The sequence below is a fragment of the Talpa occidentalis genome, unplaced genomic scaffold (assembly GCF_014898055.3).
Source record: "Talpa occidentalis isolate TD23 unplaced genomic scaffold, MPIMG_talOcc4v2.1 talOcc4.14, whole genome shotgun sequence".
Classification (NCBI taxonomy): domain Eukaryota; kingdom Metazoa; phylum Chordata; class Mammalia; order Eulipotyphla; family Talpidae; genus Talpa; species Talpa occidentalis.
The window spans coordinates 39,075,983-39,103,319 of NW_023601433.1; the positions used below are offsets into that span (position 1 = coordinate 39,075,983).

The 27,337-nt window shown below is 40.2% G+C and overlaps 1 protein-coding gene across 1 annotated transcript in view; it reads right to left on the reverse strand.

Annotated features, from left to right (window-relative positions):
* Positions 1–23,305, reverse strand: part of LOC119244134 (kinesin-like protein KIF28P) — a 45,326-nt gene extending 22,021 nt beyond the window's left edge. The window contains exons 1-7 of the mRNA XM_054694964.1: positions 23,117–23,305; positions 18,079–18,282; positions 13,244–13,284; positions 9,543–9,762; positions 7,648–7,802; positions 3,342–3,453; positions 1,362–1,429 (exon numbers count right to left, since the gene is read on the reverse strand). Of these exons, the coding sequence (XP_054550939.1) occupies positions 1,362–1,429; positions 3,342–3,453; positions 7,648–7,802; positions 9,543–9,762; positions 13,244–13,284; positions 18,079–18,282; positions 23,117–23,275 (959 nt within the window). The 5' untranslated portion in view covers positions 23,276–23,305. The remainder of the gene's footprint in view (positions 1–1,361; positions 1,430–3,341; positions 3,454–7,647; positions 7,803–9,542; positions 9,763–13,243; positions 13,285–18,078; positions 18,283–23,116) is intronic.
* Between the last annotated feature and the right edge of the window lie 4,032 nt (positions 23,306–27,337).

Below are 27,337 nucleotides of genomic sequence, written 5' to 3' on the forward strand. Positions count from 1 at the left end.
TCACACAGCCCATGGCAAGTCTGGGACTTCAGGTACCATTTTCTCTTTCTTCTGTATCACACAGTGGGAGTGCTAGCATTTTACAGATTTGCACAAGCTGAAAAAAAACAAATTTCTAGATATCACTAAAGAAAAACTCAACACAAAGATCTGGACTGTGGAGAAGATGGTGGAGGAAAACATCTAATGGTGTGAAAAGTGGTCTTGAGGCTGCACAGTGAAGAACAAGAAAGCAAGTATCTGCCACTGAAATGCAGCAGCTTCCCTCCCTGAGAACAAAAAAGGACAAGCCAGGTGAGCACTGGGAGGCAAGATAACTGCCACTTCTGAGCATCAACTATAATCCAGGCAGAACTTTACCAGGAGTGGCTTGTGACCCCACATGGTCTTCACCCCAGCTCTGAATGAGGTACTGTCTCTTCGTGTGTGAGTAACTGGTGGTTAGGGGGTGCAGGGCACACAGCTGGTAGCAGATCCTGACCAAAGCAGAGCTGACAATACACCTGACAAATGGTGTATCAGATAGTAATATAGTTTTGTGGGACAAGTCATGTCCTGGAAAACAGGTCCCCAATTTCTTGTCTGGCCCTAAAGGGGGTGCTGCAGAGGCAACTTCTCAATGTCTGCCCTGCAAGTAGGAGGGAGGGGTGGCATGTGGTTTCTACCCCTGGTTAGAGTGGATCTGCCACTCTTCACACCCTTCCCTTCTTAAAAGGGTCAGGAGAAGCAGCTTGGGTCGGGCTGCCGATGCCCATGTTGAAAGGACAGATCGTGCGGGCACAGTGACTCACTTCCCTGCCAGCCCGAAGGGAAGGTGCCTGAGAGCCCCTCCCTGGGAAGAGACACCGATGACTCTCTGGCCTTCTCCTGCTGTGTGGGGCTTAGCACAGGGGAAGCTCTAGAGCTGGTGAATGGCTGCCCACCCCGGGGGGTCGCCTCCTACACACTCATCTTCATTACCCAGAACTCTTGCTTGCGCTATTCTCTACCTATGACCCATGTGACATAAGGGGGGAGCTGTGAATGGCCACGCTACTTGGCAGGAACATACAGGGATTACAGTTATTAACCACATCAGGAGTGGCATTGGGTCTTCCTACCCATGGATTGGAGTCCATGTTCCTCTCCCATCCAGGACTGCAGCTACAGAATGGCAGCTCAGGAGGACCCTGAGTCCTCAGTTCTTGCTCCTCTTACTTGTCTCATGCCTCCTCACTCCTCTCTTACAAATCATTTTCTTCTGCCTTCCCTTGGAGCCCTCCCCAAAATGCCAACCCACCAAGTATAGGGCTAGAAGACTAGAAGAGTTTGCCAGGTTTAGAATTTAGAACATTGTGGATGATAAATATTCATTAATGTACCTTTCAGCATATCTTAATGTTGATAATGTTTCCTCGTAGCAGATGTCAGCTGGGCTTATGGCCACTATCTGTAAAAAAAAAAAATCCCTTTCAGATTTTGTTTTTTATATAGGGGCTTAATATTGCTGTTGATATTACACAAGTAACATTCATGGAAAATCTTGTATTTTACAGTATTATGCAAACTTTATAACTCAGACAGAACTCCAAGACTTAAAAAAACAGTAGGTCAGGGGCCCTCCCTGGTGGCACAGGGGTTAAGTCTAGGTACTATGAAGCTATCAGCAGCCACTGCAGCACAAGATCAATCCCCGGCCAGGGAGCTACCCACATGGCACAGCAGACCTTACCTGTCTCACCCACTGCTTCCCTCTGCAGTGTATTTCAGGAGATCTGTTTGTTCTGCTCCCCACTCTGTCTCTGGTGAATCTTCTCACACACCCCCACACACCTCTGGCCTACACCCCAGCTCTTGTACGCATAAATGAATAAAATAAATTTTTAAAAAATATAAATAGGCCAGATACTAGCTCGCAGAGCTGGGATTTGAACTGAGTCCTGACAGACTCTTCACACCTGTGCTGCTGGCCTGTGTTGCACTGCCCAAGGATGGAGCCCCCCGCAGATTTACTCGGGGATTTAAATGAAAGACAAATGCTAGCATTGCAGAGACCAATTAAAGTTACTTGTGACTGGTAGCTACTGGTTTTAGGTCTGGTTATTGATTTTGGATTATTGTTCTCAAGTTCAAATGAGAAAACAAACTTCTCGGTGAATGCAGGGGTGGGCAGGCTCCCTGAGGGTCAACCTGAGGGAATGGCACTGCCGTGTGGCAGTTAGTGGCCTATGGGCCAGAGGTCATAGTCCAGAGCACAAAAGCCCGGTGGACAATCCTTTATCTCTGTTTACCTGACAGCTTCTAAAGCTTGTTCATGTGTATCAACTCATCTAACTACCACAGCAATATTTCCCAGCGGGTATTGTTATACTCTCCACTTTAGAAGGGAGGAAATGTGGTTTTAAGAAAATTGTGCTGAACCTGGAACTGGAGTCAGAGAGGCTAGAGTTTGGAAGTTAATCTTGAGAATTCTCTTTGTTATTTGCCTCTTGAAGTGATTCAATGGCCACCTTCCCGACACTCCTAAACACCAGATATTTCCTGTCAAACCATTGTAATGCCTCGGGTACGGCCCTGCCAGGAGACCCAAGTCTGCCTCCCTTGGGTGACTTTGCACACATATGCTCAGACCCGTGAGCTCTGACTCTGGTCTCACATGCAGAGGGCACCTTAGGGCACCTATTTCCTCCATGTTCTGGGGGATTATCCCACTGAGGCCCAAAAGTACTGACAACCAAAAAACTTTAAAGTGAAATATTTAAAAATAGGCAGATGAAATGACAAAGAGCGAGACTGTATTTGTTGATTTAGGAGAGAGGTGCATATAACAGGTCTCAAATTACATCCAAACGTTGAGATGCGTCGAGCATGTGTCTCCTAACTGGGATAGCAGGCTAGAGGTTCTTGGCTTTGTTCCTTCCTGCACCTGAAACTAAAGAGCAGAACTCCCTGCTTTTAACACGTTTCACATGGTACCCCCTCGGCAGCTATTTAGAAATAAGAGTCTGAGATAACAGGACTCAGTTACTCTCCAGGCTGATTTCCAGTCCTGTCAGGCAATGACTGCTGATTTAGAGTAACATGACATTGTGAGTGTTACTTTTCAAATTGCTTTTGTTTGCTTCTGACAATAAAAGTAACTTATCTTCCTTGTAGAGATCCTGAAAAGTACAGAATTTTTCAAAATTAAAATTAACAATATCGAAACTTTGAACACTGTAATAGAACAGGCTTCAGGAGCCCTCAGATAATATATATAAGAATGTGCTGTGTAAATGCAGTGGTATACTGAGAATGATTTTATTAATAATAAAATAATGGTAGTTGAATTAGTTTAAAATGTTGCAAGAAAGTCACTTTACCAAAGCAGTTCTGCTGTTCCCGCCCAGAGCCGACTGGAGCAGCTTGGTCAAGACAGAGTCTCTGTAAGGAATGTGCAAGACTTTCTTCCCCATGGCTGCATCAGCCAGAGCACTGAGTGAGAAAGAAAATACAAATGAAAATTTAAGAGAATGTACCAAGAAGAAATCTGCTTCCCTGAGGATAAGTCAGAAACACCTCCTCTAGTCCCCTCTTTGACCCCATAAACCTGATATAACTCTAAATTACAGCCAAAAGTTGAGAGCCCTTCTGTATAAAGATGCCAAAACAAGACAGCTAACCACAGGGCTGCTGGCTCTTTCCTGAAATCAACCCAGGGAAAATGATAATGGAAAGAAGGGAGCCCAGATCTGAGTAACTAACACATTAAAATCTGTAAGGAAACCCTGAAGAGCTGAAGGCTGTTGTAAATTTGTGTCTAGGGCTATGATCTGAGAGGTGTGGCAGGCTAGAGAGTGAAGATAGGTATGAGCAATGAGTTTTAGTTCCTGCCTTTCTCTCATACTGCCTTCAGAAGAACCCATAAAATTAGGAGCTCATCTGATTACAGCATTAGAGTAGGTGAGAGATAAAGATCTCAGCCCACCCACTCCAGGGGATCACAAAGAAGACATTGGCCTTAAAGAGAATGGGGAAGAGGAGGAAATCATATCTTTGAGAAATTATAATCAGAGAAATCTATCAAATTAATTTATTAATTTGAAAAAGAAACAAAACAATCTTTTAGAAAGGAATAAACAGTTAAAAACCACAGAGAGGTTTAACAGCAAATTAGACACTGCTGTAACTGCAGTTGTGAACTAGATAGTTCAAAAGCAGTCATCCAGATTGCAACCTGGAGACATACAGATGAGAAACAAGAAAGGAAGGTTAGACATAAACAACAGAGTGAGATCCAAGTAGTCAAACTGAAGTTCTAGGAGAGGAAGGAGAGTGGAGGTGGGCAGAGAATGGGCAGAAGCAACAGTGGAGATAATCACTGAAAATTTTCAGTGTTGATGAAACTCTAATCACAGAGCTGTGGAGGTCAAGAGATTGGAAGCAGTATAAATAAAAGCAAAAAACCATTCAAATGCAACATAATGAAATTAAGGAACATTAAAAGAAAGAAGGTGGGCCTCCCCGGTGGCGCAGTGGTTGAGCGCTGGGTTGCGAAGCTGCCCGCAGCCTCTGCAGCACCAGTTCGAGCAGCACCCTGGCTGCTCCCCGGCCACCGGCAAGGGTCCCACATGGCGCGTAGACCTCTCCTGCCGCCCGCTGCTCCCCTCAGCAGTGTCCTTCGGTCCTTCTGCCTGCTCTGCTCCCCGCTCTGGCTCTGGTGAATTCTCTCACCCTCCCACGCTTCTGACTGTACCCAGTGCTTGTATAAATAAATAAATAAATCTTAAAAATTAAAAATTAAAAAAAAAAAGGAAAGAAGGTGAAGGAGAAGGAGGGAGAGGGAAGAAAGAGAAGGAAGAGGGAGAGAGGTAGAGAGGGAAAAGGGAGAGTTTAAAATCAGCTAGGACCAAACAACCAATTATTTCAAGAGAATAGCAATTTGAACAACAGTTGACAGCTGGAGAATGGTATCTTCAATGAGCTGAAATAAAATATTGCCCATGTAAAATTACATACTCAGCAAAATTATCTTTTAAGAATGAGATGAGGGACCTCCCTGGTAGCACTAGGGGTTAAGTTGCAACCTATGCTCTCCACAGCCTCTGCAGCACAAGTTCCATCCCCAGCCAGGGAGCTACCCACATGGCTCAGCAGACCTCTCCTGTCTTGCCTGCTGTGCCCCTCAGCAGTGTTTTTTGGTCCTTCTGCCTGTTCTGCTCCCCACTCTGTCTCTGGTGAATCCTCTCATCCCCCACACCTCTGGCCTGAACACAAGCTCTTGTATCCATGAATAAATAAATCTTAAAAAAAAAGGAATGAGATGAAATAAAAATATTTCACCAAAACAAAAACTGAGAATTTGCCATCAGCAGATTATTACTAAAGAAAATTCTAGAGAATATATTAAACCAGAAGGAAATTGCTCTTAGATAACAACTCTGAGGTTTAGAAAAGAATAAACAATAACCAAAAAAAGAGATATGGATGAACTCTGACATAAAATAGCAGTAATAATGTCTTTTTTTTTTAAGATTTATTTATTATTTATTTATACAAGCACTGGGTACAGTCAGAAGCGCGGAGGGTGAGAGAATTCACCAGAGCCAGAGTGGGAAGCAAAACAGGCAGAGGGATTGAAGTACACTGCTGAGGGGAGCAGCGGGCAGCAGGAGGGGTCTGTGCGCCATGTGGGACCCTCACCCGTCGGCCGGGGATCGAACCGGTGATGCAGAGGCTGCGGGCAGCTTTGCAACCCAGCGCTCAACTGCTGCGCCACTGGGGAGGCCCAGTAATAATGTCTTTTAGGGTTAGAGAATAATAGAATTAAAATGCATATCAACAATTACATAGGTAGGATACAGATCCTTGGATTATCCAGGAAAAAGGTATTTTCTATGAAAGAAAATACAGGAAGGGAAATAATGAAAAACACGCCTACCTTATGTTACACACAGAAATCAGACACTTCTATAATATAAGTAGATATTTTTCTGACTGGTTTTCTTAAATGAGACACATACAAAAATGTACAAAACAAACCATATCTCTGCTCATAAATAGCTTCCTTAAAGAAGTTGAAAAGATAAGACACTGGTAAAAGATGTTTATAATACATATACCTGAAAAAAGAGTAATAATAAAAATATGTAAAAAATGTCTAAAAATTAATATAAAGGAAAATTACTCAATAAAGTAATGGAAAAAATATAAGCAGGTACTTCCAGAGGAAATACTGATGGTTAGTATATCAAATGGTACTCAAACTTGCTAGTAACCAAGAATATCAAGGCCATATTAAAATAATTTACAGTCCTTTAATTAGTAGAAATCAAGAAATCTAATAATACCAAACCTTAGAAAGAATAAGGATCAATAGGCTATGTTATACAATGTTGCTAAAAATGTAAATTGGTACAACCACAGAAAAAATAAACACCAAAAAACTTGGAAACAAAATGCCAATCCCAGGGAATATTGAATAAATTGCAATGCATTCCCATAATGGAATATATTCAGTCATGCATCACTCAGTGAGAGGGATATGTTCTGAGAAATGCATCTTCATGTGCTTTCACTGTTGTGCTAACATCATAGAGTATAATTAAACAAACCTAAGTGATATAACCTATTATAAACCTTGACTACTTGGTAGAGCCTATAGGAATCACCATTATATCTACCAGTTGTCATCATTAAGTGATGCATGACTGTACTACATAACAACAAAAAGGAAGTAACAACTGCTGCAACAACATGGAAAAATATCATAGAACAATGTTTAGTGAAAGAACAGAAAGTAAATTAATTGTAGTCACACATAACATGGATAGATATTGTTAATAATTTTGAGTCTAAAAGCATATCCCAGCAATTCTACTCCTGGGCATACATATATTCAAAAATGAGTAATTAGTGTCCCCCAATGTGTATATATAAGAATGTTCATAGTACAAGTTATATGACTTGATTTATAATAGTCCGAAGCCAGAAACAAGTTAAATGTCTATCAATAGGAGAATGGACAACTTATGGTATATTCCTTTAATGGAATACTACAAAGCAATGAAAAAGAACTGCCAGTTGCTACAAGAAATAACATGGATTACTATCATAGTGCTAATGCTTAGTGAAAGAAACCAGATGCAAAAGACAATGACTCATATAAGTGATTGCAGTTATATGAAAAATTCCTACAAGGTAGGCAGAACCAATATTTGGTGACAAAGTCAATTTTGTCTGATGAAAGTAAAAGCTAGGAGAGGGGGATAAGGGAGCTTTCTGGATTTTAGAAATGTTCTATATTCTGATCTGGGGACAATTACATATATATATATATATATATATACACACATATATATAAAAATTCATTGAGCTGAGCATTTAAGATTTATGCACTTCAATATATGTAATTTATACTTTAATAACTTAAAAAATAAGATCCAGAAGACAATATAATATTTTACAGTTTTTATAAAATTAAAAAATGAGTGCCACTAAATTGTAATACTAACATGCAATAACACAAGAAAGGATGAAAGAAAGAATAAAAGAAAGGAGGGAGACAGACAGAAAGAAGGGAGGGAAAGAGACAGAGACAGAGAATAAATATAAAGTACAACATGGCAGTTACCTCCAAGAGGAGACTAGGTCATGAATGGCACAAATATCTATCCACTGATTACTTACCTGATAACATTTCCTAAATTGGTTAAACTCAAGTTAACTCGTGATCCTTCCCGCAGTCTGTCTCCTTCAGATCCTGAAGATTTCTGCCTCTCACTTCCTGCTAAATCCACCAAATTAATAACGGACTGTTTGGTGAAGTCTCTGTCGAGGAAAACCTGTAGGAAAGCACCCAGGTCATGTGATTAGAAAGGTAGTAGATTACACATGAAATTCTCCTGGTTACATTTTAAAATTTTTCTTCTAATGTATTTCACACACAAAGAGATGGAATTAAAATCTGCAAATTAAAATGTCGTCCTCTCTACAACAACATTTACAACGATGTGTCACCAGGTCCAAACGTCTCACTTGCCCTTCCCCAATGCTGCAAAACTATTTTCCAAGTTTTACTCCAGTATTTCTATGTCAATAAACTTTTACAACATAAAATCTGCAAAATAAGTAATAGTCCAAGATGGTGTGGTCATGTAGTAAAAAGAACATGATTTTAGAGAGCTATAAATGTCGTTGTGGGCTACATGACTGTGAGCAAATAACTTTCGAGTTTCAACTTTTCAATTATAAAACATGGATAATATAGCATCATGTTGAGATGTTATAAGGAGGGTAAAATACAACTGAATAATGGTTCTCACCATGCTTGGCATACAATAACAGGCGTTAGTATTATTACTGACATCAATAAAAAAATATTGATGTTAAATCTCTGCACTCATTTTTTCCCAATGGTTTCTTCTCTTGCCTCTAAAATATCAAGAAAAATAGGAGGGCAAACCATTTATAAAGCCTCTAAATGACTAACATTATAAAACCAAGTGAAATGTACTTAAAAGTTCTCTAAAATACAGTGTTTATTTGGGCCTCCCTGGTAACGCAGGCGGTTGATCGCAGCGCTGTGAGGCTATCCGCAGCCTCTGAAGTGCCGGTTAGATCCTGGCCACCCAGGAGAATCCCACATGGCACAGCAGACATCTGTCTCGCCCGCTGCTCCCCTCAGCAGTATATTTCGTCAGTCTGCCTGTTCTGCTCCCCACTGTGTGTCTGGTGAATCCTCTCACCCTCCCACACATCTGGTCTGTACCCCAGCACTTGTTTAAATAAAATAAATCTTTTTTTAAAAAATGTAGTGCTTATTTAAGCCTTCCTTCTTGTGAGGAAAGCAATTACCTCATTTTACTGAAGAGAAAACCGAGGTGGAAGAAGAGTAAGTTATTTCCCAAAGTCTCACAGCTAGTAAACAGAGTCATATGTGGTCCAGTGTTTATTCCACCCTTTCTGGTTAGACAATCTTCATTTATCACTATTTTATCATTCATGCTGTGGCTTAGGGGACAAAGGTAATAAAACAGTAGTTGCTTACACACGCTTTGTGAATAACCATTTCTGAGTTATACCACTCTCTGGTATCCTCCGAGGAATATCAACGAGAAAAGTTAAATCAAAGAGTCTAGTTAGTGGAGAGTTATGGGATTACTTGGCTTCAAAGACTTCACATTTGTCTGGAGGGCCCATAGTGGTGGCTCATGATTCAGAAAACTGGTCACACCACACAGAAGGACAATGATAGAATTCTCCTTGACAACCCCCCTTGTGTCTCTACAATTTGCTTCTGAATCAACTTAGGGTCAAAATTCACACCTAAGGGCATGGAACTTACTGGAGGAAAGCAGCCTGTAGTACCATGGGCACTTTGGGGGATCTGGTAGCACTTCCTACGGGCGCACCATGAGCAAAGCAATCACTTTTTCCTGCTTCTGACTTTATAATCTGTGGTTAATCCATAGGTCAAGTCAGAAAAGATTCTTAATATTCACCAACCTGTTGCATCGCTGGAGTCCTTCTCATAGACCACTTTTGAGGGGAGATCAGGAAAATGGCCTTCACTTGAATCTCACCTGCTTGAACTGAATGGTGATAACCATATGCGATCTGCTGCTGCTGGTGTTCATATTGGTGGAAGCTGTGGTCCTTGTTCTTGTCCCTTGTTCCATCAGCCTTTCAATTTGTGCATAGTTCTCACATGGCACTGACTTCAGACCCTCCACGTAAAAACCCAGCTGCTGATCTTCCCTTACTTTGAGTCCTCCGGGTTTCTTGGTTCTGGACAGCAAGTCTCTTACCTATGGAACAAAGAATAAAAAATGTTAACTTCAGGAAGGCAGGGATTTTTGCTTACTTCACTGTTATAGCTCTGCCTGGAATATATTAGGTGATCCATAAATATTTTTGGATGAATGAATAAATGCTAAATTTCCATAGGTACCAGACAACCTCATTACTTTAAGAATTAGGGCTCTTTTCTGCCTGTGGATGCCACGAAGTAAGTATTGTAAACGTCTCCCCTTCCACTGCTATCATGTCCAAGTCATTCTCCCAGGGAGCTAGAAAATCTGCTTCATCAGAGGTTTAAGCTTTTAAACAATTGATGAGAGTCTAAGAAGCCATTTTGAGCAACTGGAAATGCCCACAGATTCTGTGGTAACGGGAGATCCAAACACCAAGTGAGCCAGAGGCTTTGGGTTTGCCACATATGCCACATGGAGGAGGTGGCTGCAGCCATGAATGCACAGCCCCGCAAGGTGGAAGAAACTAATGGAACCAGAGGCTATGTCAAGGGAAGATTGTCAAGGAACTGGTGTCCATGCAACTGTGAAAAAGATTTCTGTTGGTTGCATTAAATAAGACACTGAAGAACATCATCAAAGAGATTTTGAGCTGTAAGGGAAATTGAAGTGACTGAATGACTGCATGAGGCAGTGGTGAGAGCTGAGGCTTTACTTTTGTAACCTTTGATGACCATGATTCTTTCATGGTCAGAAATCCCACGTTGTGAATGGCCACCACTCTGAAGTCAGGAAAACCCTGTCTAAGCAAGAGATGGCCAGTGATTCACCCAGCCAAAGGCATCCAAGTGATTCTGGAAACTTTGGTGGTGGTCGTGGAGGTGGTTTTGGTGGGAATGACAACTTTGGTCATGGAGGAAATGTCAGTGGTCGAGGTGGCTTTGGTGGCAGCCGTGGTGGTAGATATGGAGGTAGTGGGGATGGCTATAGTGGATTCAGTAATGATGGAAGCACTTTTAGAGGTGGCAGAAGCTACAACGCTTTTAGCAATTAGGACAATCAATCTTCAAATTTTGGACCTGTGAAGGGGAGGAAACTTTGGAGGCAGAAGCTCTGGTCTCGAGGTTGGTGGAAGCCAATATTTCACCCATCTATGAAATCAAGCTGGCTATGGTGGTTCTGGCAGCAGCAGTAGGCATGGAAGGGGCAGGAAGTTTAAATTAACTGCGGAAACAAAGCTTAGCAGGAGAGCAGGGCCAGAGAAGACGGGAAGAGGCAGGTTGCAATAATTTGTGAACTTGGCCGAGCACAGTGGTGGCAACGCCCAGCTGCTACAAAGAAAATATGTTTAAGATAATGCTCGTGTATGGGGGGGCCTCTCTGGTGGCACAGGGGTTAAAGACAGCTCTTTCAAGCTATTGCCAGCCACTGCAGAGCGAGTTTGATTCCCCAGCTAGCCAGGGAGGAAGCAGACCTCTCCTGTCTCACCTGCTGCTCCCCTCAGCAGTGTATTGCAATAGATCCACCTGTTCTGCTCCCCACTTTGTCTCTGGTGAATCCTCTCATCCCGTGCACCTCTGGCCTATACCCCAGTTCTTGCATACATAAATAAATAAATCTTTTTAAAAAAATACTCGTGTATGGGCAAAAAGCTCAAGGACTGTACTTATGATTAATTGTATAACAGATTGTTTTAGTTTCTGTTCTGTGGAAAGTGGAAAGTATTCCAAAAAAGGCTTTAATATAGTGGATTAAAAAAAAAATTGGCACTCACACTGTTGATCGCTAAATGTAATAGCCTGATGATGACACTGAATAAATGTGTCTTTTAAATATATATTTACATAAATATATGTATATATATGGAAATGGCAAGCAAGAAAATAGAGGAACCTGTTGTAATTATGAAGTCAGAAGTATAATTTATTTTAGAAACTCAGTTTTATTTTCAAATCCTTATTTATTTTATTTTCAAACACTCCAACCAGACAGGAACTCCCTTAGCAGGACTTGATTTCTTACTAGAAGATGGCAACGTAATCCCTGACAATCAGTTCTTGGTTGAGAGAACAGTCTAACCGGAACTAGCTTGGCAAATGTTTAGTAACTGCACGCAGAGCAGTGCGGCATCACCCGCCCGTTCTTCCCCACAAGAACTTGGTAATAAAGGAAGTAAAGTCCTCCTAAAGTTATTCTCTGAAATAAAAGAGTCATCCCATCATCCAAGCCCATGAATGTGAAAGAAAAAGAAACGTAATCAGTGACCCACTTAAATCTACAATCAACCTGCCCCAGTAACAACTGACTCATGGAAGCATCCAAGGAACAAAATGGACATTTTCTCTCCTTGATGTAAAAGGATAAATAATGACAGATTTATTCCTCTAATAATATTAACAATTAAGTGCAAGGCTTTGGATCGTGGTGGGAGTTACACAAAAGCTATTAGGATATGATCACTGCCCCTAAGAAATTTACAATGACAGAAAACCTTCGTCAATTCATCCTCTCAGCAAGCACCAGGGGCACCCATTCTAAACTAAGTATCTCACTCAGTGCTGCAGCTAGGATGGTGCTCACGAGGAGACCATGATGTGTTTTGGAGACACAAACATGTAAATGGGCTTTTAAAGGATAATCTGACCTGTAAAAAAATGTAATCACCTCACCTGTTCATTGTAAATTTCCAAATTTTCCTTGACCCTGGTCAAGGAAAAAAGCCCTTGCTGAATTTCTAGTCTTCTTTAGCACTGTGTAAGCAATTTAGAATTTAGTACGTCTTAATGTGCTGTATCTCATTTTAAATTCCCTGCTTTACACATGAGCAAACTCAACTCTGAGACGAAGTGATTTTCCAAAGTGACACAGCTCGTGCCCGAGAGAGCTGGGGTTTGAACTCTCTTTTCTACCTACCCAGGAGTAGGCCTGGGTGCCAAGTTCAGCCTGCCTCCTTGAGACAAAGATATTTTTCACATTTTTATATGAGTGAAAAAAATTCCAAAAAATTATGTGGTGGTACACGAAAAGATGTGAAATCCAAGTTTCGGGGTCCATAGTTTCACTGGGGCTCAGCCACATCCATTTACTTCATTTACTTACATGCGGCCTATGGGTGCTGTCATGCTACAAAGTCAAGTAGTCGCAACGGGGACTTTATGACCCTGAAAGCGTAAAATGTTTACTCTCTGATCCTTTGAGCAACACCACGCTGACTGAGGCCAACTGCCTCTGCATGTCTAGAGGAAATGACGAAGTTTAGTGGTTTCTTTAAGGGCAAAGAAAGCAGGAAGGGCATTCTGGAGAGAGAAAGGGCAGATGTAGCAGAAAATGCATGATCTCCATGGCCGAAGCATGGAGTGTAGAGAAAAAGGGACATTTAATGAAGCTGAATCTACCTAAAAAGAAGTAAAGTAGATTGTCAATGCCAGGCTGAACAGTTTGGATTTTAAGCGTGGGATAAATGAGGGGGCACCCCTAATGTTCATGAAGTGGCAGAGAGACCCTCTGATTTGTTCATCAGAAAATATAATCACCTTACCTGTTCATTGTAAATTTCCAGCATACTGAATGTAACCTGTATAAAAAAGAGCATAAATATTCTTTTGAAACAGTGAAAAAATATGGAATCAACATATATGTGCATAAAGGGAAAAGCTAATGTTAGATGTAGTAAAACTCTTTCTCATGCAATATGAGACTCAGATTTTTTTTTTAGGATTTATTTATTTATGCATACAAGAACTGGGGTACAGGCCAGAGGTGTGGGGGGTGAGGTGAGAGGATTCACCAGAGACAGAGTTGGAAACAGAACAGGCAGACTGACTGAAATACACTGCTGAGGGGGGCAGTGGGCGAGACAGGAGAGGTCTGCTGCTCCATGTGGATAGCTCCTTGGCTGGCTGGGGATTGAACTCGTGCTGCAGAGGCTGCAGGCAGCTTCATAGTGCTGTGCTTAGCCCCTTGCGCCACCAGGGAGGCACCAAAACTCAGATAATTTTAATGATGAGGAGGGAATTCTTAATATAATATAAATTCAAAAACAGATAATAACTCTGCGGGTGTGTATTTGTATTGCTCACCCACCAACCTGAACATAGGCAGAGAAAAAAAAATGGTCTTCACACTTCTGGAATATTGCTAGCAAAGCTTGCACCTCTTAGCAGGAGAGGGAGGAGTCTGAATGGCTCTAACTGAAAGAAAAGGCTCTAAGATACTGACATTTCACCCCCACTACTTCCCATCCACAGACAGGCTGGTGTAAGTGTCAGTCACCTGGGGTAAATCTTGCCAGTCTAACCTCATGTCTATAGAACTTCCAACTAACCAGAATGTCTCATGTTTTAAAATGAACAAATGGCTAAGGATTAGCAGGCAAGGACAACCTCCAACAAGAGTCAAAACAAACAATAGAAAAACATATAATAGAGAAACAGAACTCAGAGAAAAAGACAATGCATAGAGTAGAAGAAAACATTTTCAAAAGCCTGTAGTGAATAGCTCTAGAGAGATAAAGAATTATATCCATGAAAATACATGTTGGCGGGCCTCCCCTGGTGGTGCAGCAGTTGAGCGCTGGGCTACGAAGCTGCCCCCAGCCTCTGCAGCGCCGGTTGAATCCCCGGCCACCGGCGAGGGTCCCACATGGCACGCAGACCTCTCCTGTCATGCCCGCTGCTCCCCTCTGCAGTGTACTTCATCAGTCTGCCTGTTCTGTTCCCCACTCTGACTCTGGTGAATTCTCTCACCCTCCTGCGCTTCACCCAGTGCTTGTATAAATAAATAAATAAACCTTTAAAAAAAAAAAAGACATGTTGGCATTAAAAAGATGCAGAGTTCAAGTGTATAAATTAAACTTATAAATTATAAACTCATAATTTATGCAAAACTAGTTTATAAACTTATAATTTATGCAAAAAGACTCCAAAATGGAAAATAGGAAGTAAAAGGTAAAATTAGAACTTTAGTACAAGAAGTCCAAAATCCAATTAATATGCATTCCAGAAAGAAAAAAATGAGAGAAACACAGGGGAGAAGGGTATAAGGAAGTAAGAGTAGAAAAGTTTCTCTGGATTGAAGGACAGGAATCTCCAGATTGAAAAATCCATCAAGTGCCTGGGATGATGAATGAAATAAAAGGCTCAGACTCAGGCACATCAGAACTTTGGGCATGGGGCCTTCCTGGTGGCACAGAGGGTTGAGCACAGCGTTGTGAATCTGTCCGCAGCCTCTGCAGTTCGATACCCTGCCAGGGCGCTGACCCACATGGTGCAGCAGACCTCTCCTGTCTTGCCCGCTGCTCCCCTCAGCAGTGTATTTTTGTCAGTCTGCCTGTTCTGTTCCTGCTCTGTCTCTGGTGAATCCTCTCACCCCCCGTACCTCTGGCCTATACCCCGGTTCTTGTATGCATAAATAAATAAATAGTTTTAAAAAACACACACAAGAACTTGTTTTCAAGTTTCATCCATGATGTAGCATGTATCAGATGCTATGTTCTGTTTTAATCTTGAATAATAATCCGTTACATGGATGCATTTTATTCATGAGTTGATGGATATTCAGGTCGTTTCCACTTTGTGATATGTTGCTATGTATATCCATGTAGATGTTTTTGCTTCCTTTCTCTTGGGTTTTTGAATTTTTAAATATTTTATTGTATTGATGTGGAAAATTTTTGGTTAAAAATTTAAAAAAATGTACTGAAATATGAATGCTTTTTAGTGAGGTAATGGGGTTTTAGTCATTTTTCTCTCTAACTTGAACATATTTTTAAATCAGTTGATGATTAAGATTTTAAAAGATGGTGCACTGTTGAATTTTCATAAAACACTTTAATCACTTTTGTCATTTGGAGGAAGCAGAAATACAAGACTGCTTACTGTCATGTTCTAAAGCTAATTATGTTAATGGCTACTCTCCATTTTGAAAATGTCACTAAGCTTTAATGATTGTAAAATTTAGTTTTGAGGGTTTTATGCTAGAGCAAGTAGGGAACTATACTGGGTTAGTTAAGAAACAAAATAATGTTCTTTATTCTTTTCTTAAAATTAAAACCAATAAGCTAAGATAAGCACACACCCACAGATTTGTAGAAGAGAGAAACAAAGGAAAGGGTAGACTTGAGTCAGCAAAGGTTTTATGGTGTAAGCTTCAATGATAAAAAACGTACTATTGTTAGCATTTAGGATGTCTGTTTCTTTGATACTCAAAATGCCTTTTAAAAAATTTCTTTGACTTTTACTCCATAGAACCAGAAAAAATTCAACACTTCATTTAGTGGCAATATGATTTTGTATTCATGTAAAAATTTTGGTATGGAAAATTAACATTATCCTAATAATAAAGATGCTGATAATTTTTCATTTGGGGTGAGGGATTTCCAAAATGAAAAAAAAAATTCCCTAATGAAGGGATTCTAGGGCTTCCCCTGGTGGCACAGGCAGTTGAGTGCTGCGCTGTGAAGCTGTCCACAGCCTCTGCAGCGCTAGTTGGATTCTGGCCGGCTGGCGAGGGTCCCACATGGTGAGGCAGACCTCTCCTGTCGTGCCCGCTGCTCCCCTTAGCAGTATATTTCACCAGTCTGCCTGTTCTGCTCCCCACTCTGTCTCTGGTGAGTCCACTCACCCTCCTGCGCATCTGGCCTGTGCCCCAGTTCTTGTATAAATCAATCAATCAATCAATCAATCAATCAATCTTTAAAAAACAATGAAGGGATTCTAGGAATTATCACATTCCTCAACTGCAAACTATTCTACAAAGCATTAGTAATGAAAGCATTATGATATCGATTACAAAATAGCCACACAGATCAATGAAATAGAATTCAGAGTTCATAAATAAACCCACACATACATGGACCACTCATTTATGACAAAGAAGCTAGGAGTATACAATGAAGAAAGGAAAGTCTCTTCAACAAATGATGCTGGAAAAGCTGGACAGTCATATGCAAAAGAATGAAACTAGACAACTATGTAACACCATATACAAAATTAATTCAAAATGAATTAAAGACTTGGATGTTTAGACCTGAAGCCACAAAACACATAGAAGGGAACAGGGTATAGACACCAACACATTGACCTTGGAGATGTCCTGGGGACTCAACTCCAATAGCAAGGGTAATTAAACCAAAAGCAAGCAAATGGGACTACATGAAAACCACCTCCCCCCCTAAAAAAAAAAAAACAACTCTACACACAAAAGAAACTATCATTAAAGTGAAAAGAATGAATCGGAGAAAAAATTGCACATAATACAAGAAGCTAATATTCAAGTCATAGAAAGAATTCACATGATAACAACAACAAAATTTCACATGATACCCTAAAAATGGACAAAAGACCTGAAAAGACACGTCTCCAAAGAAGACATACAAATGGCCAACAGGCACATGAAAAAAATTCTCATCATCAATTATTATTAGGAAAATACAAATCAAAACCATAAATCAATATCACCTCACAACTGTGAGAATGGCCTAAGTGTTGGTGAGGGTATGGAGAAAAAAAACCCCTTGCACACTTTTGGTGTGGATTGCAAATTGGTGCAGCCCTTATGGAAGATGGTGTGGAGGTTCTTCAAATCATATACACATGCTATGTTCATTGCAGCACTGTTTATAGCAGCAAAGATATGGAAACATTTGTTTATTTTAAGATTTATTTATTTATTTATACAAGCACTGGGTACAGTCAGAAGCACAGGAGGGTGAGAGAATTCACCAGAGCCAGAGCGGGAAACAGAACAGGCAGAAGGACCAAAGTACACTGCTGAGGGGAGCAGCGGGTGGCAGGAGAGGTCTGTGCACCATGTGGCACCCTCACCTGCCGCCAGCAATCGAACCAGTGCTGCAGAGGCTGAGGGCAGCTTCGCAGCCCAGTGCTCAACCACTGTGCCACCGGGGAGGCCCAGATATGGAAACATCTTAACGATGACAGATGAGTGCATAAAGAAGTTATGGCATATAAACACAATGTAAAATTGCTGTTATTAAAAAAAGGATGAACTCTTGCTATTTGCAGCAACATGGATAGACGTGGAGGGGGTTATGCTAAGTGAAATAAGTCAGAAGGGGAAAGACAAATACTGGATAATTTCAGTCATATGTAGAATATAAATAAACAAAGCAAAGGGAGAGACAAAAACAAAACAAAATGAACCCTTGGAGTTTGACCACAGAACGGGTTGGGAGCAAAAGATGGAAGTGGTGCCCAATGAACTAAGGTGGAAAGTTCCTGGTACTTTGGTGCTGGGTGTGGTGTGGTAACATACACTTGAGGAGCTGTGAACCTATATTCTCAAACATTTACAGTGGTGTAAATCAATGTGATCTCAAAAAAAAAAAAAGTCATTCCGGAATAACACATGCCTGGTATTCTTTGTCTCTCTCTCGGTTCTCAATCTCTTGAAAGAGCTCTTCACACACATTTGGAATGAGCCCCTTGTTTGCACCAAATCCAATCATGGAATAGCTTTTTCCAGAGCCGGTTTGGCCATAGGCCAGGAGGGTAGAGTTATAGCCTTGCCACGCGCTGTCCAGAATCCCTCTGCCGAGGTCGTGGAAAATCTCCCTCTGGAAAGATCACAGGCATGATGTTCAGCACAGGCATTTCACGATACTCTTAAAATAGAACATATATTCTGGTTTGATAAATTCCACCTTAATTCAGATTAAATGACCTAGTTGAAGGCTAACTCAAATGCTGTCTTAGAACCAACAGAATGAAACTGGAAACCAAAGAGGTATTTGTCAGTTTAGAAAAAACTTATCACCATGGACCACAAGGTGTATCTTCAACTCACTAGTATCCATCAATCATGAATTTGTGCCTTTTACATCTTTGCCCAAATATGGACTAAGTTTTTTTTTAAGATTTATTTATTTATTTGTATAAGAACCAAGGTACAGGCCAGATGCACGGGAGGGTGAGAGGATTCACCAGAGAGAGTGGGGAACAGAACAGGCAGACTGACGAAATACACTGCTGAGGGGAGCAGCAGGCGCGACAGGAGAGGTCTGCCCCGCATGTAGGATTTTCACTGGCTGGCCGGCAGGCAGGAATCAAACTGGCACTGCAGAGGCTGTGGGCAGCTTCACAGCGTGGCGCTCAACCACCTGTGCCACCAGGGGAGGTCCATGGACTAAGTTGTTTTTTTTTTTTTAAAGATTTTTTTTTTAATAGAGGCATGTTTTATTTATTTATTTTATTTGTTTATTTTATTTGTTTGTTTGCTTTGTTTATACAAGCACTGGGTACAGTCAGAAGCGTGGGAGGGTGAGAGAATTCACCAGAGCCAGAGCGGGGAGCAGAGCAGTCAGAGGGACCGAAGTACACTGCTGAGGGGAGCAGCGGGTGGCAGGAGAGGTCTACGCGCCATGTGGGACCCTTCTCCGATGGCTGGGGAGCAGCCGGGGATCGAACCGGCGCCGCAGAGGCTGCGGGCAGCTTCGCAACCCAACGCTCAACCGCTGCGCCACCGGGGAGACCCCATGGACTAAGTTTTTAAAACTCAGAAAAATTCTTCTGGTGAACTCTCTTCTTTTTCACAAGACCTAGTGGTTCTGAGCATTTCTCCAACATACACATACAATTGTGCCCCCCTTTTTCCATTAAGTGGGAGACACAGACACTTGTGCCCACAATTGCTTGAAAAGGAGGCTGTGGTCTGACTGCTACAGGGGCCATTGGTTTTTCTTACTTAGGCTGTTTCAAAGAGTGCATTCGCTTCTGCTCACTAATTTCATAATACAGTAAGAAAGCATTAAGGGTTCCATTTGTTGCAACATATACATTTGCATATTTTCTGGGAAAAATACACGTATCAATTTAGTGTGATTTATATAGATACAACAAACAATAACCAAATTTTATACTGTTTCTAATGAGAAAGAAACAAAACTTATACTTGAAGAAAAGGAGAGATCCAGGTCTAAAATGCAGAATTTGACCTATGGTTTCCCTGAACATTGTAATCATATTTTTACCAGAGAAAAATGTGTTTATATAATGGATATATGTTCTGCCATAGGAGTTATTAGCTAGATTTAAGTGCTTACCAAGCTTAGCCAAGTAACTAGTTTTGCTGTCTTCCCTGTACTAATTGGGAAAAGACACTTGGGAAAATGATTTTATTGTCAATTTCTATATATTGAAAACCTTAAACAAGTAGTATAGAATGTTGTTAAATAAAACCTTAAAGAATAGAATTGTTCAGGGGCCTCCCTAGTGGCGCAGGCGGTTGAGTGCAGTGCTATGAAGTTGTCCGCATCCTCTGCAGTGCCAGTTCGATCCCCACCAGCCTTGGAGCAACCCACATGGCGAGGCAGACCTCTCCTGTCTCGCCTGCTGCTCCCCTCAGCAGTGTATTTCTTCAGTCTGCCTATTCTGTTCCCTTCTCTGTCTCTGGTGAATCCTCTCACCCTCCCACGCATCTGGCCTGTACCCCGGCTCTTCTATAAATAAAATAAATCTTAAAAAAAAAATAGAATTGTTCTATGAATTTTGTTAGATGTGTAGTTTTCTCATACAGTTTTCTGTTGAAATATCTTTTGGGTATCGGTTGTAGATTGGATTTACCAAGAAGTCATAGCTACATTTCCAATTTCTTCCCACACCATCCTATAATCAACTACACAAAACATTTTCTGCATTGTAATATGTGAAGCAATGATTCTGCAATATAGTCTAGGTTTTTCTAATAATAATAGCTGTATTGTAACAGGCAGGTGTTCATTCTCACTTGGGAATGAGAGGAAAGGTTGTTGGCAAAGTTGATCAGACTTCATACAGCATAATTCTTACATATTTTTAAAAAATTGAAATGATAGACATATAACTTTTTATTAGTTTCAATTGTACCACATATTATCTAGTATATTAGAAAATGATCTATATATTAGAAAATGATTATATTAGATATATTCTAATATATTAGAAAATGATCATATTCTAATATATATTAGAAAATGATTTCCAGAATATTATACCTCTTGATGACCTTTACCCATTTCACCCATGCACCCACCCCTCACCTCTGGCCACTGCCAATCTTTTAAAATTTTAACATGTATTCAGCCATGTGGCAATCACCACAATCAATATTTTTAAAATTATAATTATTTCTGTAAGTTCTCTTGTGCCACTTTATACTCAAGTCCCTCTTCCCAACTTTGGCCCCAGGTCACTTTGTATACATGTGTTTGTGAGTACATACCCATTTATATTTTTCTTGGAATTGCTGGATTGTCATATTAGTTGCATGCTTAAATTTTAAAGAAACTATCTGTTTTCCAAAATAACTGAAACTTTCTGCATTGCTGTAAACACTATATGAGAGTTCTAGTTGTTCCATATGCTTGGTAACACTTGGTATTGTCAGTTTTAAATGTTTGTCATTCTCTTGAATGTGCAGTATTTTCTCATTGTAGTATTAATTTGCATTTCCCTAATGACTAAAGGAGTTTTGCATTTGGTTTTAGGTAAATTATATATCTTCTTTGGTGAAGCCTCTGATTCTATTTTTGCCATTTAAAAATTTGATTTTTTTTTTCCTTTTAAAAATTAAGTTGTGAGAGTTCATTTTATATTTGGACACTTTATTGGATATGTTTTGCAAAAATTATTTCCTTTCTTGGTTGTTTGTCTCTTTATGTTCTTATTGGTATCTTTCAAAGGGAAAAAATTTTTTAAATGAGTTCCATTTTTCCAATTTTTTTAGTTTTGTCCTCAGACATTTTTGCAAAATCTGAGATCACAGTTTTCTCCTATTTTTCTTTTTTTGTTTGTTTTTTTAAAGATTTATTTTATTTATGCATACAAGACCTGGGGTGCAGGCCAGAGATGTGGAGGTGAGAGGATCCAGCAGAGACAGAGTGGTGAGCAGAACAGGCAGATGTACTGAAATACAGCAGGCGAGGAGACAGGAGAGGCCTGCTGCACCATGTGGGTTACTCCCTGGCCGGGCATTAAACTTGTGCTGCAGTGGCTGCGGAATGTTTCATAGTGCTCAACCCCTTGCACCACCAGGGAGGCCCTTCTCCTATTTTTCTTTTAGAGGTTTTATAATTTTAGCTCTAGCAAGTCTATGGTCCACTTTTGATTAATTTTATATATAGTAGAATAAATTTTTGTTCTTTTCAGTTTGTGGTAATTTTTATGGCAACCCTAGCAGGCTAATACAGGTGATAATGTTCTTCAAGATGAACTTCTCTCCACAAATGGTGCTGGAGATATTGGATATCCATATGGAAAGACAGGAACTTTGATAATTTCCGCACACTGTTCTGCTCCCCACTTTGTCTCCGCAGCCACTGAAGCACAAGTTTGATCCCCAGCCAGGGAGGTGACCTACATGGCACAGAGGCCTCCCCTGACTCTCCTGCTGCTCCCCCCAGCAGTGTGTTTCAATCAGTCTGCCTGTTCTGTTCCCCACTCTGTCTCTGGTGAATCCTCTCACCACCCCCCCACACCACTGGCCTGCACCCCAGCTCTTGCATGCATAAATAAATCTTTAAAAAAATAAATGCCCCCTTTTCCTACCATGTTTTGCATTGTTTCATAATTCCATTTCCTTATAATTGATTCATTAGGTACACTTCTGTTTGATTTTTTAATTGGTGCTCTAGGACAGTGGTTCTCAAACCATTCCAGGGCCTGGAAGTTCCTTTCAGTGAGCTTGTTAAGTCAGAACAATTTGAAAGAGGGTATTTTTTTTAAGGGTGGTTTAATAAGGACTTTTGAAAGTGGGTAGACAAGAACAGAGAGTAAAGGCTAGGGGGAAATGAACAGTCTCAGTGACCTGTGGGACAATCTCAAGTATACATGTAATTGCAGTCACAGAAGGAAAAAGGGGAACAAAAACACTTGAAGAAATGATGGCTGAAATATTTCCAAATTTAATGCAAACTTTAAACCCACAGATCTAAGCAACTCATGAGTCTTGACCACATTGAAACGACTGCTTGTACTCGGTGCTGTATTGTAGCTCGTAACTACTCTTATCGCAGAACCTGTAAGACTTGAATGCACTTATTTGCTTGTCTCCCTTTACCAAATTGTGAGCCACTTTAAGGTGAAATAGTACATCTCATACTTACATGCAATGCAACAAAAGATCTCAAATGCTAAGTGTATCACAAGTTTTGCTGATTTTGCTTGTCTTATAGAAGCAAAATAAAATTGACTTAGATAAAATTCCTTTTTCAAAATATGCCAATAAGTTGGGAAACCAACTGATTTGACTACCTACAAATTATTTAGGCAATGACTGTATTTTTGGAGCTCATGTTTACCTTGAAAAAGGAGTAACTTTAAAATCAAACATTATTTGCCCAAACATTATTGTACTGTTCTACTGTTAATACTTCAGTTTCAAAAAAGCTCCCACTGCCGTTGTATGTAATTTACCTGGCCTGCAAATTTACTGCCAGGATCAGCTGAAATAAACACACCATCTTTATCCGTTTCAAATCCATTGTGAGACCAATATGCCAGGTCAAAAGTAAATGTCTTCAGATGTTCTGGATTTTTAGGATCTTGTATAGTGGTAGTGGTTCTGGAATGCATGGAAATCACACATTTGCTCCCAGAATTCTTCTCTCTCTACAGTCAAATCACAAATACAGAGTCAATCATTACAGTTTTTCTTTGTCATCCATTATATTTCACAAAAACTATCCCTATTAAGAAATTAGGCCAGGAACTTACTGTTCCTTCATTTTGTTCTCTAATTATGTTATTCTTAGCAGCTATTATGACAAGCAGTTGCACGTATGCTCCTTCAGAATCTCTACTAGTAGCAACAACTACAGCATCAGAAATACCCATTTTCAGCATGACAATATAATGCATTCTATTGTCAACCTCCCCAGTGTAAATACTGAAAATTATTAATTAAAAAAAAGCAACAATTTACAGCTGCTGGAAATAATCCTAAGAGCAAACTGCCAATGAAAAAATTCTATAAGAAAAGAGTGTGTTATTTGAAGCAAGACCATCCTTTCCCTTTCCCCTTCCAGCCCAGCCAGGTGGAGACTCTGCTCCAGGCTTCTAGAGCCAGGAACACAGGGCTCTGTCCTCCTGGATTGCAGTGGGAGGGCTTTCTTGCTGGGAGTGCAGGATTGTAGGCTTTCCTCATCCTGCCCCCATCTCCATCTGCCTGCTTGTTGCTGAGGTGAAGTCTTGGGAGAAAGTGGACTAGACGTGGGGGTTCTCTCCCTTACCCAGCTCTCACTCAGGGAACAGAGGCTCAACTTTGGTTGTGGCATGTTAAAAATTCTTGCCTTGGCCCCCAAGGTGGTGGTTTCATGCCAGGAGAGACAAATTGTGGGGATGTCAGGCCTCTGGTCCACATTTGACAAGTGCTGGGTTTTGAGAGCAGGGATGTCACTCAAGAGAGCAGGTTGCCATTGTCCCCACCCCCAAATCCAGAGCTCTAGTTTAGTGATCTTGCCTGGAAGGTTAGCACCCACTCTCTTCCCACAGAAACTGATGTCATTTGCCCCATGGAGCAGTTCCTCAGGTCCTAAGCGCACTGTCAAGAACAGAGGAGGTTGTGATAAAAGGCAACTGGGAAGAGATACACATCAAATCGTAAGCCCTCTACTTTACAGGGGGTACTGGGGAATAAACAGATAGGAGGAACCCAACTGGGAACAGAGCGACATTGATCAAACATTGATCTTACAAACTATTCCTTTCAAATAAACTAGAATTTCATTGAATTAGTTTGTAGAGCAATTTATGCACTGGGACATTGCTGAAAACAACAGAAAAAAATCAGCCAGTGATTAGTGGAGTTTAATAGGTTGGTGAGGTCATGATAGGAAGGTTGTCAAAACCATTGTTATCTCGGGGTGACCAAGCATAAGAAGAGCATGTCTTCCTGAGGCGTAACAACAAAGGTTGGGGGAAAGGGGATGTACTTCACTAAAAGAATCCAATTAGTCACTAAACAAACAAGCAGATAACAATTATAAGCCACAGAAGGGTGGCAGAACCAGTACCCAGATTTTTATATATATATATATATATATATATATATATATATATATATATATATATATATAAATAAAATACCTAGCTAGCGGTAAAAGAAAAATGAGGCATGCAAATAAAGAGGAAAATGAGTCACACACTAGGGAAAAAAGGCAGGCAACAAACTATCCATGAGAGTGAGCAGATGTTGTGTTTAAGAAACTGTGAAACAATGTTTAAGATGTCATGTTATAAGAAACCATTATAAACATTTTACAGAACTAAAGGAAACCAAGATCAAAGAGTTAAAAAAAACTTGAGTACCAAAAAACTAAATAATTTGGATGAAATGGCAAGATAACAAATTACTGCAGCTGACTTAAGAGACCATCTGAATAGACCATAACTAGAGAAGACATTGAAATAGTAATATTTCAATGGGGGGGGGGGAGAAGAAGAGGGATTAGGGTCAAAATAAAGGGGGTGGGAACTGTATGGGGAATATAACCAAAATGAAAATGCATACATTGTGCAAAAATGAAAAATGATGTAAGAATTATATAAAATAATAATAAAAAAGAAGAAATGCAAATGTGCATGTAAGGTATTCCTAAAACAATAACAAGAAAAAACTACTAAAACTACTCAACCAAAATGGAGAAGAGGGCATATTCCCCAACTTATACTAAACCAGATTTGACATCACATGAAAATAAGACAAACTACTATCTCTTATGAATGTGGATACAAGAATCCTCAACAAAACATTAGCAAACCATATCCAGTAACATATAAAAAGAATTATGTATAATGACCAAACAGGCTTTATGTTAGGGATGTAAAATTGGTTCAACATCCAAATATGATTATTGATCATATTTGTTATTTTCTGTATTTTATGATGATTTGACAGCCCGGGGCCTAGAGACACTGTCCTTCTCAGGGTTAACAAATTCCTGAAGGTCGTAAGAAACTTGCTTTTCATGCAATGAATCCAAAGCCCACATCTCAAACACCTCCTTTACTGTCACACAAAGCCAATTATTTCCCCTCCCTAAATCACCCCCAACATACCTGGTAACCAGAAACTATCCCTATAGTGCAGAATCCACTGAAATTACTCCTTATCCAACCCTAAGATTGCTCAAACTTGTCTACCATGCCTTGGCCACTCCTTTCTGAGAATATAAGGCTGTGGATCATGAATTTCTTGCTATCTTCTGACTGATCTTGACACCTGCCCCGGTGGCTGGTGTGTGACATGTTCCCTTCTCTCTCTTTTTTTAAAATATTTATTTATTTATACAATCACTGGGTACAGTCAGAAGCGTGGGAGGGTGAGAGAATTCACCAGAGACAGAGAGGGAACAGAACAGGCAAACTGATGAAGTACACTGCTGAGGGGAGCAGCGGGCGCAACAGGAGAGGTCTGCGCACCATGTGGGACCCTCGCCGGTGGCCCGCGCTGCAGAGTCTGCAGGCAGCTTCGCAGCCCAGGCTCAACAGCTGTGCCTCCAGGGGAGGCCCATGTTCCCTTCTCTTGGGGGTTATAAGGCAGATATGTCACCTTATTGTATCTGATTAAAACAATTTTGGGGTACACATTAAAGTAATGCTTTATACCAGAGAGGCCCAGCATTGCTAATCTTTTGTGAACTTCCAGTCATCTCATCATATATATTTTTATATATGCATATGCATGCTTGTAGTTTTGTTTAAAGAATCACATTTTATAGTGTTTTGTAAACTGATCCTTTCATTTTGTGACACACTGTAGACACCTTTCACATCTATAAAGTTAGATTTGTTTTCGGCTTTCTAAATGGATGCAGAACATCACATGCTAATACCATAATTTAATCAGCCAATCACATATTGTTGAATATTTAGATTGTTCCCAAGGTTTTCCTTTAATTAATAATGCCATGGTGAATATTCCTGTCATATTTTGGTCTTCATTTTATTTATTTGTTAGCTACTTAATTAACTTAAACATGGCTCTAAGTCCCCATTCAAAAAAAATAAAATGCTTTAATGTAGTATATCAACATAATAAAAAACCAAAAATCACATCTCTATAGATGCAGGAAATATACGTATATTTTTAATTTTCTATATTTTTTACAGATTTTTCATTTTTGTACAATGTATGCATTTTCATCTAGGTTATTGTCTCCATACAATTCCCACCCCCACCCTTGTTTTGATCCTACTCCCTTCTCCCCACCCCCCCATAGTGTGTCTCTGGTTTATAGCTGCCTGTTTATCTTGATTTTCACTTTATTATAATTAGTCTTTTTCCTGATCCCTTATTTAGGTTTTCTAAATTCCGATGCAGGAAATATATTTGACAATATCCAACACCGTTTCATAAGCACACTCAACAAATTAGGAATATAATTAAAATTCCCCAATCTGATAAAGGTTATATGTGGAAAAACCCAAAATTAAATCATCATACCTAATGGTTAAGACTCAGTGTTACCCCCAAAGATCAAGCCTAAGACAGGGATTTCTATTATCGAAACCTCTACTCAATACTGTATCAGAGGTTATACCAGGGCAACTAGGCAAGAAAAAGAAATGAGGCATCTGGATGGGAAAGGAAGGAAAATAATCTCTATTTGAAGATGACATGCTCTTGCATATAGA